Source organism: Lactuca virosa, chromosome 8 (genome assembly GCF_052849685.1).
Source record: "Lactuca virosa cultivar CGN04683 chromosome 8, Lactuca_virosa_CGN04683_v6, whole genome shotgun sequence".
NCBI classification, from domain to species: domain Eukaryota; kingdom Viridiplantae; phylum Streptophyta; class Magnoliopsida; order Asterales; family Asteraceae; genus Lactuca; species Lactuca virosa.
In genome coordinates, this window is record NC_136433.1 from 38,226,232 (window position 1) to 38,238,761 (window position 12,530).

At 32.9% G+C, this 12,530-nt stretch overlaps 1 protein-coding gene and 1 long non-coding RNA gene across 6 annotated transcripts; both read right to left on the reverse strand.

The window, feature by feature from the left end:
* Nucleotides 1–320: 320 nt before the first annotated feature.
* Nucleotides 321–1,857, reverse strand: LOC145134048 (F-box/kelch-repeat protein At3g06240-like). Its single transcript, XM_079068972.1, has one exon. The coding sequence runs from the start codon at nt 1,727–1,729 to the stop codon at nt 425–427; it is 1,305 nt and encodes a 434-aa protein (XP_078925098.1). The 5' UTR covers nt 1,730–1,857; the 3' UTR covers nt 321–424.
* A 3,914-nt stretch (nt 1,858–5,771) lies between these two features.
* On the reverse strand, nt 5,772–9,628 carry LOC145134201 (uncharacterized). 5 transcript variants are annotated; one of them, XR_013718992.1, is made up of 9 exons: nt 9,348–9,628; nt 8,851–8,985; nt 8,732–8,767; nt 8,587–8,649; nt 8,421–8,513; nt 8,249–8,319; nt 6,956–7,024; nt 6,394–6,553; nt 5,772–5,976 (listed from the first exon to the last, which is right to left on the reverse strand). It is a non-coding gene; the product is annotated as an uncharacterized LOC145134201 (long non-coding RNA). The 5 variants fall into 5 exon arrangements; XR_013718990.1 differs by having other exon boundaries at nt 9,297–9,628; XR_013718991.1 differs by lacking the exon at nt 8,732–8,767 and having other exon boundaries at nt 9,297–9,628.
* Nucleotides 9,629–12,530: the final 2,902 nt, after the last annotated feature.

Consider the following 12,530-nt stretch of genomic DNA (forward strand, 5'->3'; position numbering starts at 1 on the left):
GCCCTACATAACCGCTTACATGCTTAACCTGGCCTAAATCGGATAAGGAGTCCCTTTGCCCGCTTCTGGATTAATTAAGTGCCTCCAAATGCTCATTCAATTCAACCCAAACATATTTTGAGGATACATACAATAATCCAACTCAAAGACTCGACCTCCACAACTAAGATTAGAGACTAATCCAGAAGCCACCTCCTTCCATTCCTTGATACAGTTTAATTGACATCAAATTATGAACCCCAAATGCAAAAGCCTGAAAATTCAAACACAACTCGAAAGCATAGAGTCTGCAAGCCTTTAGTGTTTCCAGAAGATACAAGTTTACAGTAACGGAATTTATTTCATTAGATTTCACCTATACTACATATTGGTCTAAGAAAATTAAACATGCTTCTTGAATAGAAAATAAGGTTGTACACTAAAGTTAAGTACTTGACACAAACCTAATTTCGAAAAATATCATCAGAAAAGTAAATATAAGAAAAGATAGTATAATTAGAACCAATGTCTTGGTTTTTATTTCCCTTGTACCATTCACCATCGTGTTGAAGCCTCTTTTCAATTTTGCAAAGTGATCAGAGATGTTGAAACACTTGATCTCACGCTTAACAGGTACTATCCAAACAAGACTGTCCACGTACTCGAGAATTTTAATCATGCCAACATGTGTAGCTGGAGTATCTATGCTTTTAACCTTGGCTGAAATTGGGTCGAACAAAGCTAGACCATGAGGATATCCATAAAAAACAAACTCAGTGTGTAATGTGAATCCAATTGGAATTATACCACTAAACTGTGAAAAAACATGATGTTTGACCCATGATTCAGCCACCCTATACTCTTCCATTACCCACACCTCGCATCTCTCACCTTTAGCCCTTGACATCGCACAAAGCTTTCCATCCAAAACTCCTAACACACTGAACCAGTAGTGTCCATGGTGATGTAGTATAGAATGTGGAAGAGGTATCTCACAGAATGTCTCCACGCCCAAATCAAATGCCACTATCGTTTGTGCCTTCATCTCCTCATCAATATAACCAAGCCAATGAAGATGACCATCATGGCCATCTACACAAACTGCAGCTTGAGAATGAATCCTTGTCACGCACGATGGAAACCTTTGAGTGATTAAATACCAGGAACCTTTTCTCATGCTATAAATTACAGTTTGTTGCCAATCTTGAATGAAATATCCGTTAGACCGGCTAGTACTAGGTTGTCGGTGAACACCCATAAACTTAACGACTTTGTAATCATCCGTTTTTGGATCAAACCCAAACCGGATATGACATACGGTGGAATCACTATAACAATGGGAAGGAATAGAGAGTTGGGGGATATTTAACATGGCGTTCAGAGAAGGGTTCCAAATGTTAACATCTGATGCGTCAGAAAAACAAATTAGGCCATTAACTGAACCTATAACTCTATAATATCTTTTCTGGAGATTAATCGGGAGTTTGATGAAATTAGTGAATGGTTCGAGATGGGGAGATCGAGTGGAATGTGCTGTGAATGGTTTTCTGTCAAAAGAAAATACGTCGTTCATGAACACCAATATAGTTTTATCGTTGTTATGGATGGAACGACGCAGGTGAAATTTTATGAAAGAGGGTTGTGATAAGAGAGCATTCCAAGATTTAGAGACACAACGCATTTGAGCAAGCTGTTTTGCCAATAACCGGATGAATATTTCTGATAAAATTTCTCCTGGGAAGTCATCCATAGTCGCTTGCTGCTGTGGTGAAGCCACTATCGAGTATCAAAGGATTATGGTGGACGAAGTTTTACTTCCGTCGTTCAAGCACGAGATGCCAGAGTGTTTTTCAGTTTTGGATTGTTAAGGATGGAGAGATCTCTTTCCTTTTTATTGAGATTTATTGATACACGTCTTAGTAAAAGAAAATTAATTTTGGAAAATAAGATCAAAGATGGTGACAGATGCTAACAACCCCATTGTAACGAAAACAGATTTAAAGTGATCATCGCCTCCTTTTGCCAAATACAGTAATGCTCGAAAGTCGTTCAAAACCAAAGTCAATATTCATTAAATGGGAAGCATGCCATATAACTATGTAGGTACATAACTGATCAAGTGCATGTACTGTATTAAACTTGCCTAACAGCATCTCCAGTAAAAACATCTCCAATGACTTATTTTATAGCCTTTTTTATATTGATTCATCACTTATTTGTGAATTGTTTTTTGTTATTTATATGCTTTTTGTGTATTTATATTGACCACTCAATATATATTATATATTGAGTGGTCAATATAATACTAGTATTAAGCATTAAACATTTCACCCCCTTCTATTTTTAACATATTTTATATTTACCCCTTAATTATATTCTAGTTTTAAATATTTTTCATTTATTTAACTATTTAATTATTTCTATCATAGTTTTTAATTTATGAAATATTTATGTATTAATTTCTAAAGATAACCTTAATTTAAAATATTTAATACTAAAGTATAATATGTTTAAAGATAATTAATTAAATGAGAAAAATTTTATGAACATTTTAGATAGATGAGGGTCAATAAGTAAAATTTATAAAAAATTATTAAAAAAGTTTAAGGCTTATTTAATTAGAGTTTAAAAGTATTATAATAATAAGGTGGCAAAAATTTTAAGTGGTATGATAGGTTTACCATTGGAGATGCTCTAACCTTTAATTTCTTTCAATACTTCAAAGTGATGTATGTTGGTAAGATCACAACTATAAGTTTTTTACAAAAACAGGTCAGTTTTTTTAAATATTCGTAAAAATGAGTTGTTGTTTATTTTTTTTTTAACACCGTTTGCAGAAATACGGCTCTTAATTGGCCCGCTCAAATCATACCTAGATCATACATTTATAGAAATGGTCCCTTAAAACTTACAACAATAACCCTTATCTTATATAATACCTTAATACTTATATATTTTGTTTTTTTTAATATTTATTTTCGACTTTTACCATATCGAATCTTTATTTTCGACTTTAAATATTTTTACCATTAAGATGATCTCATTTATACCTTCAAATCAATACAAATATTGAATATTGAATATTATTATAATTATATATATACAAAGATAAACAACATAACTCACACCATATTATTAAAATTCAAAAAATTACAAATTATAATTATTATATATATATTAAAGTTGTAGACGAAAGGAACAGTGAAATTGGCATACTTTGTCCAGGTTTGATCCCTTGATTTACATATCCGGTCCCTGTACTTCTTTAATTATTTTATTCGTATCATTTTGTTTGTGCGCCTCGATCTTCCAGATCATTCCCACCGCCTCGCTTATCAGTTCCTTCCATTCCCTACCGGCCTCCAAATTTTGTTCCCGATCCTTCCGCTCGCTTTATCTTCCTCAGCACAAAACCTCCGATCTTCTACTATCTTCTTCTTCACCCATCCTGGCTACTTCATCGACCTCTATTACAACCTCTTCTCCTCTTCTCGCCTGACCATCTTCCCTCCGCTTTCTCCGACGTTTCTTCTTCTTCTGAGAATCATCAACCTCCACCAAGTCCTACCCTTCAAACCGAATCTGCTATTCAACTCTTCAATTCCGCTATAGCCGATGCCGGCGAGTCCGCTTCTACTACAGAAGACTCCGACGAGTTCTTTATATCTCTTCTTTCATGGATGTTTGCCGATTGCTTCCACTTCCCAATTTGAATGGCTGTCGACTCCTCGATTTCCTATCGTCGGTGTTATGTTCTATTCAGCTCTTCAAATGTTTTCGTTCTAATTGTCGTTCATCTTCTCTGTTTCCCAGGTGTTCATCGTCGTGGTTAGCCCCTCTTTGGAAATTGTTGTCGCCTCCATCTTCTCAGGTAGCTTAATGGCTTTTAAACCCTAATTGGTTGTAGATCTGTCTCTTACCCACCAATCATATCTGTCCAACTGTGTGTGTGAGAGAACACATGGAAAACGGTGCAAATGGTTTATTCATTTGTGTAATTTTTGTTGAAATCTGCCCACATCTCAACGTGGTTGAGTGCATCGTTTTAATTTGTGTTGGATATTGCTTACAGATTGCAAGAGGATGAATGGCAGGAAGGAGAAATATAGGGCTTCTTCCTAACAGAGTTTAAAAGGGTGCGATTCAAGCCGAGGAACACATCTGCACTTACAGAGCTTACTTTGCTTACTCTCCCCATAGTATCGATTCTCTCTTCCTCTCTTTCTGTCTACATGTTTGTACGTCAAATATGTTGTTGATCCACACCATAGTTGACCAATTTCTACAATTTCTTATCCATTTCGATTTGGAATGTAGGATTCGTAGCGTCTTTCTATCTCAGTAGTCAACATGTGTTTCATATTTGATTTATGTTATCTCTTGCACAAGTTCCGGAGGAGGTTGCAGGGGGTTTATAGAACACGCTACGAATCTTCTGTTGAGGTCATTTTCAATCTTATGCTTTTAATTTGACGTAATTATTGACAACAGGTGTTTTTTTTTTGTACAAATTTAGAAAATTACATTGGTGCAAATTTACCTTTGTTTTCTTGGATCCTCTGTATGTTTCCACCTGCTCCAATTTATATGGAATACCATTACCATTTTGTTGTTCTTTTCTTTGATTATGATTCATACATATTGTTCTTTCATTTTCGTCAACTTTTTTTCCCTTTATTCTGCCATATACAATGCACGCCAGGTATTTGTTAATATTCCTGCTATTACATGGCCTACTTATCTATTGTCTGGGCATTACTACTCCATCTACTATACATTGAGTTGTATAATTACTAGAATTTTTCTTGCTTTATGAATCTTTATAACCCAGTCCTTGTATGCATCCGATGATGAAATCACCAAAGCTATCTATATTGATACATGCATCAGTAAAAAAAGACATGAAACATCTGATTCCACAAATTCCATATTGTATCAAAATTGACCATTATTGTTAAAGCAAGTCACAGTCTTATTGGATTCTACTTGGTTCTTTTTCAATTGTGTTGTCCAAATAACTATTCAATCTTTTTCTTACCTCCGACTTTTGACATCTGCATTAAGATGATCTTCATACTTTCTGTTAATTGCAGATGGGAATAACTTCTGTCACAATTGTATCTGCAAAGGGGTATAAGATGAAAAAGCACACGGTGATTCCCTGTCTTTTTACCTTACTTTCTTTGCATGCTCATTCGTAGTAGTTTTTGATGTTTGTATGCAATCAAACAGTGTCCATTTAAGTATAGGTTGAAATTTTCATTTGCAGATAAGAGTCCGATTTGTAACTTTCCAGTTTTTTTTTATAGTTTTTTAACTTTCCAGATCTGATTTGTAACTTTTTTTTGGGTATCAGGGCACTACTACAAAAAAGAGCATTACCGACGGCCAAACCCGTCGGTAATCCGTTGCTAATGCTCTTTACCGACGGAATTGTAACACACCAAAATCCGTCGGTATATTCTTGTCGCTAGTTGTTTGTAACGGATTTTCGACAGCTATGGCTAATTTTTAGTGACGGATTTTTCCGTCGGAAATAGTAACAGATCACCAACGGAATATATTTTGCAACAGATTACCGACGGAATTTGTTTGCAACGGATTATCGACGGAAAATTTTACTAACGGATTACCAACGGAATCTGAAATAACTTACTAACAGATTACCGACGGAATTTGGAATAACTTACTAACAGATTACTGACAGAATCTCAAAATGACTACAATTGTTTTTGTGACAGATTAGCGACGGATTTTGGCATTATAAAAAAATTTACAAATTAATGAAGAAATTAAAAACTAAAAATAATTACATATTCAACACATAAATATTTTAAAAATACATCAAATCTATATTTTAAAACCAACAAATATAAAAATAAATCCATAAATTTCAATCATTTGACATACATTAAATCTATAAATTTCAATCCATATTGTCAAATATTGTTAACAACCAATAGAGAATTTCTTCTTGATTAGCTCGTGATTCCACACCTATCATTGAGAGTTGTTAGCTAGAGAAATATTTATATGTTGTCAAATACCATAAATGCCCTCCAATGTTGACAATAAAGGGGAATAAAAAAGTAAAAATGAATGATATTAACAAGTAGCAATTATGACTACATGGGCCCCATGGTATTAGATGTTAGATGAAAAATGTAGATTTCTGTGAAAAAAAAAGTTAAAAAAAAATTGATCAGCAAATTCTGTGAAGACCCTATTTTTTATATGATACTTGATATAAGAAAAATCACTGAAAATTACACATGGGTTTAATTTGGTGAATGCAATAGGAATGCACTTTCATTTTATAAAATATTCCAAAATGTGATAATTGTTATATATAATATATTTCAGTATATACATGACAAAAAGAGAAAGAGAAAGAAGTAAGTAAAGATATTTGACCTGTTTATTATTAAATGTTTTATTTTCATTTATCCTTGATGCAATCTCAAGAAAATCTTTATCTTCTGATTCATGAAAAACTTGAAGATTGTGACCAGAAAATGAAACAGTTCAGTCTCTTTTGCACCTCTGAGATAGCTGATCCGTCCATGTTGTTTTCCTGAAATGATGTTTTGCAAATTAAGAAAGGGCAAAATGGTCATTTTGGCTTATGCAGACAGTTTGGCTTATTTACTCTAAAAAAGCAAATAGAAAAACATCATTAAAGTGAAAGAAAAATCAAAAAATTTATGTATGCAATCAAAATAAAAGGGTAAATGTAATTTAAATAAAAAAGTAACATTAATTCATATTAGGGACAACTTTGTCATTTTATTTTTTACAATACAATAGATGGATACACGAACAAAGATTAGAAGTATAAAGATGGGAAAATATTTTATTTATCATGTTCCATATACTCACATGCACGAAAACATCCATATCATTGCATAGAAAAATAAAATTATGAATAAGTTAAGATAAAATAATCCACAACACTCTACATAAGATATCGACATACCTTCTCCAGGGGTATTTATCTCAATGGAAGTTGAAGCAAAAGACCCTTTTCATGGATAACTAATTCCTCCTGCGACAAACATCAGACAAAAACAAATGAAAAAAAAAACATTAAACCCAACTTTAGTTACTAAAATTGTATCACTTCCCTTGAAATAATTTTAAATTTACCAAACTACCCTTCACCATATGCAACATAGCAATAGCAAGAGGGACAAAAACACACCAAAGTCATTAAAAATCCTGATGTAGTAGAGAGTCATATAAATACCAAGAGGGACAAAAACGTAAGACATCATATAAATTAGAGTAAAATCCCTAAAATTAAACTTTCTATTTGGATTTGACAGTTACCGGCATTGGGGTCATTGTGGAAGCAGTATACTTCTGATGTTCATCCCATGATGTGGAAGTTTCTTAGATTTAAATAAATGCTAATTTTTTTTAATTATATCAGTAAAAGAGGTAAAATACTTTGTTGTTTCCTGTTATTCTTTCATACCATTTACCATTTTATCTCCCAATAAACTCAATTCTCAGTACATTAAGTTTATGGGACCGACAATCTCAATTCTCCTTAAATCAAATAAAGGGTACCCATATTCACATATTCATTTATATTACACATTCTTCATTTTGTGGGCCTAAAAGACTAGAATATACCACATCTAACCCTGCTATTGCTGCTACTGTTATATGAAGGGACAACTGCTACAATTGAAAATGATGATGAAATGCTTGATTGATTTCATTGACTAAATGGTTGTTTCTTTTGACTTAATACAAAAAGGAAGACTTAATACAAAAAGGAAGATCAGGCTTTTCCCATTAAGTTCCAAGTTTTTTTATTTTTTAAAATAAATTTTCACTCTTTCAGGCCAATAAGAGCAAATCAACAAAGGGAAATCAATGATCGTTATTAGGTAAATTGTTTTTACTTGATTTTTTCATGGTTCTTTTTTTTTATTAAATGGATACTGCATTTGTTATCTTATAGTAGTTGAATTTATGTTCTGGGCTTTCTTATGACCATAATATCTCAGATAAAAAGGATGTGGTACTACAAAGATGTACAAATATATGAAAGTGAAAACTGTGTTGATTTGGAAGTTTAGTAATAGAAAGATGTTGAATACCTTATAAGTTAAAAGTCTTTAGCTGGAAGTATACAACAATTTGTAGTATTTTGGTACTTATTGCATTTGGGCCCTTTTCTCATTGAAGTTCTTTTGGTTTGAAATGTTAATCAATGTAAACTAACACACACAACAAGAATTTATAACACAGAATATACCTGGATTAAGAGCTGAAAGTATTTTGCTATTTCTCAATACACTTGGAGTATAGCAAGTTTCAGTATCTCCACTATAAATAAGAACACACAACAAGATATACCCAGATGTTTAGAATCACTCGGTTTGTCAATGAGAATATTCAAATTTAAAAAGAATAACAACAAAACATACCCATTAAGCACTGAATATAATTGCTCTGAGTTGCAAAAAATATGCCCATGCCTCAATTTAAGTGTCAAATGCCCACCTTCAAATATTTGATGCCTGTTATACAAAATAAAAGAAGAGCTTAATCAAGAATTGGTAATAAAAGAAAGATTAAGCAATGATGAATTACAGGATGCTCGGAAAGAGTTGATTTCTGTGAGCTTTTTTCTTTCCTTCCAACATCTTTCTGCATCTATAATCATATGTTTATTAATTTATAATTATGTAATTAGCTTTTTATCCCTAATGTTTGAAACAGGGTATGAAGGAAATACCCATAATGTTTGCATCAATGTGGGAAGGTGTATCAACTGTATCAGAGGATTGAGAGAGCCCGATTGATTAAAAGGCTAGCTAAGATTAAGGAGGAACAGGGACAATATTCTTGAGTTACCTGATAAAATGGTGTTCAAGAGGAACCCTTCTGCTGACACAAAGAACCAAACATCATCCACTCCAACTCTGAAACGTAAAACATTTGAGGTTTTTTTCTTCTTTTACAACTTCTTTCATCATCAGTTGATTGTCTCTGAAACAAGTATCATAAAACATAAGCTTTCATATAATCAAATTTTGTAAATGATTAATCATGCAGGCATCTGTTGAAACATCAACATTAACTCCATCAAATTTTCATATAATCAGATTCATATCATGAAGTTCAGAACAGGACCACTGAAGAAATAAATGTATAAGACTATTTATCAACAAAATCTGATTGGATAGGTTATCTAATGCCTAATTTGGGATCTGATAATCCAATTTAGAAAAAAATAAATAAATAAATAAACCTAGAACTCAATCGATGTAATAGAAAAAATAAGTTAGGGTTTTTTTTACCAAAACTTGGAGAAAAAAAAAGCTGAAATCGGATCAATTGATAAGGTCTACCAGCTACATCAGCAACTTCGACGATGGTGGTGGCGACAAGAGAGTGGCGACAGCAGTCGGAGGGAGAAGGTATGTTGCGTCGATGACTTCGGAGGAGCTGGAGGTCTTTGCTGCCGGCGGTGATGGCGGAGGCGACGTCGTTGCCGGAGGAAGTGGCCGGCTGGTTGCAGATCGGAGATGGTTGCAGATCGGAGGCAGAGCCGGCTGGTTGCAGTGGGAGATATCGTGTGAACTAGAAAGAACGAGAAGAGGAGGAGGGAAAATGAGAGTAGGGCAAAATCGACGTGTTTTCTTTTTGTTCTGACTTTAACATTCATTTATTTACCAAATTGCCCTAACTATTTAAAAAAAAAAAAAAAAAATTGGAATTCAGTAACGGATTTCCGACGGAATTTCAAATTTGTTGATTTCAGTCGGTAAACCGTCGGTATAGTGTAACGGATTACCGACAAATTTTATTCTGTTGCCACACCGTTGCACGCTAATATCCTAATAATTTGTCTGTCGGAAATCCGTCGGATATTCGTTGCTTTTTCCGACGGATTTTTTCCGTCGCTAAAATTCTGTCGCTATTACTCTATTTTCTAGTAGTGGGGAGATTGTTTTCTGTGATATTGCACAAAGTTGAATAAGATCAAAAACCATTTTATCGTTTTCGATTTGGGCAAGGGTGACCTTCCGGTGGTTATATGCATTTATTTTCGGGAAACTAACTAAACTAATCATGTTGTAAGTTAATAATAAAGAAAATATTCCAAAAACATTTTCGTCTTTGAAAAATAATCTTTAAGTGGGTCATTCCGGACTATTATGAACACCATACATTTCATGTTGATATTTCGGCGGGTTTTGTCAGCTGACTCTTTTGTCCATTGTTGCAGCTGCTGTTGCTTCTTCTAAGCGCTTTTGCACATCATGTGCCAACTGGTAGGTTTCTTTCCTTCATATTCATTTGATTAACCAAAAACCCCATTTGAATCAACTATTGTTTCAGAAACTGTGCCAATTAGGATTGTTCATCTGTTCATCTGGTCTTCCTGCAGTTGCTGATGCAGCTGCAGCTATTTAAGCTGGAATGTATGATATTAGTGAGTATATTTTTTTTCAATTACTTCTCAATTATTATTCAAAAATTAATAAATTGATAAATTGATAAATTGTTTTTCATTATTTATTACCGGATTAACTTATTCAATTCCAAAACGTAATAAATTGATAAATTGTTTTTCAGTATTTGACAATTTACAATTTTGCTTATAGATGTAAAATAACCAAATTAGATATCTCTCATATTATTGACTTTTTTGTTATTTAAATTAAGGGCAAAATTGTAATTTAGCTTTCCCTATTTATAAGGACTTTCTAATAAGTTAAAAATTCTGATACCACACCGAAATAAATATTACTGGTATCATCCCGCAATAAGCTAATAAACATTTTAAACAAGCAATCCGAAACATCCTTTATTTCATGTCATTCAATTGATTCTTCAACTTTTCCTATATATAATGTCGCATTTAATATCGACACTCTTTTCGTAAAAAAATGGCAATTGGGAAAAATGGTCCCAAAAGTTTCGTTTTTTTTTAAATAACATATTCTTGATGGATAATGGTAGATATTGTAACCTTTTTATTAGTATGCACAATTGCATCCAACAAAAATGTCAATACGATAATAATAGAAAATATGTTCTTTTTTTTATTCAGGTGGCTTTATTCAAGCTATGAGGAATGGGATTTCAACTCGAAATGTTTTTACTATCAGCTAAAAGCGTTAAATGCAAAAAACAGCAACGTACACTAATTTATTTGATTACTTTCATTTCTTACATTTCGACATTATACTCTTCAATCTATCCTGCTGTATTGTATTTGAATGACATTATAGCATCCTACTTTCGTGACCCGCCAAACACCAATAAAAAATATCTGACCCGTGCAACGCACGGGCTTCATTTCTTAGTATATATTAAAACAAAAGTGTTTATGAATAGTATAGTATATAATTTTAGAGTTTGGCCACAAAAGCTTCTTATTTTAATCTTTGGCCACAAAGTACAGTTTTAAGGCTTACACTTTGGCAACAAAAGTTTGTTATTTTAGACTTTGTTCGCAAATGACCTTAAACTTTAGCCACAAAAATTTCTTATTTCATACTTTGGCCACAAAAATTTCTTATGTTGGCAGATTTGGTCCCTACAATTTTATACGTTTGCACTTCCCACCCTGTTACTTTATTGAATGCCACTTTCCACCTCCGTATTTTGTAGAATGTTAATTTTACCCCCTCAATTTGAACACCACCATTTTTCATCTTTTACCTTTTTGTGTTTTGGCATGTTTTCAAGTTTGCCATGTTTGGTCCCTACATATAACATAAGTTACAAGAACAGTGCTTGTAATTTATGGAATAAGTCTCTATGCAAAATTATATTTATAGCAATGGTGCATATGTTTTTAAAAAGTTACATAAATGCCCTTCCTTACTAACAAATTTACAAATGTAAGGTTTGGTCCCTACATAGAAAATAAATTGTTAAACGATCCTGGTAATTTATAAAAAGGGTCATTATGCATATATTTTTTATAGAATCGGTCCATGTGAATAAAAATTTATAAAAATGGTCTCTCTTAATATACAAATTACAGATTATGCCTTGCCCCACCCCCGCAAAGTAGGGATAATATCACCCTTGTTTAATATGTTACAAGATCAACTAAAAATGAATTCGTAGGACAATTAAAAAGAAACATTGTTTATGTCACATTGAATATTGGTTGAGAATTTAAACAATTTCTTCAGTTATGACGTGGTTGGAGGCATAGTCAAAATCTTCGAGATTCATCAAGATGACGATTTTCCATCTCATTATGATTTTGGTTTGCATGCCTCTAACATCGACAAACATTATTTTTAGTAATCCGCTTCAATTGTCAAATCTAAATCCACCCAATAATCAACATGATACAAACGCAACATTATATTCTTGTATGTACGTCACTGTAATGTACACATTATTCACAAATGGAAATAGGACTATCCCCTTTATATCTAAAAAACTGCAAGAGCATATAAATATGAAAGTCTTTCCATTTTCCACTTACCATAGGATATAATATTTAACTTTTACATATTCTCTATTTTATTTGACTAACCCATATGTTGATGCTATATATTTAT

Bases quoted from the DNA above. Each gene is read 5' to 3' on its own strand.
- LOC145134048 (XM_079068972.1), bottom strand. From the start codon at position 1,729: ATGGATGACTTCCCAGGAGAAATTTTATCAGAAATATTCATCCGGTTA.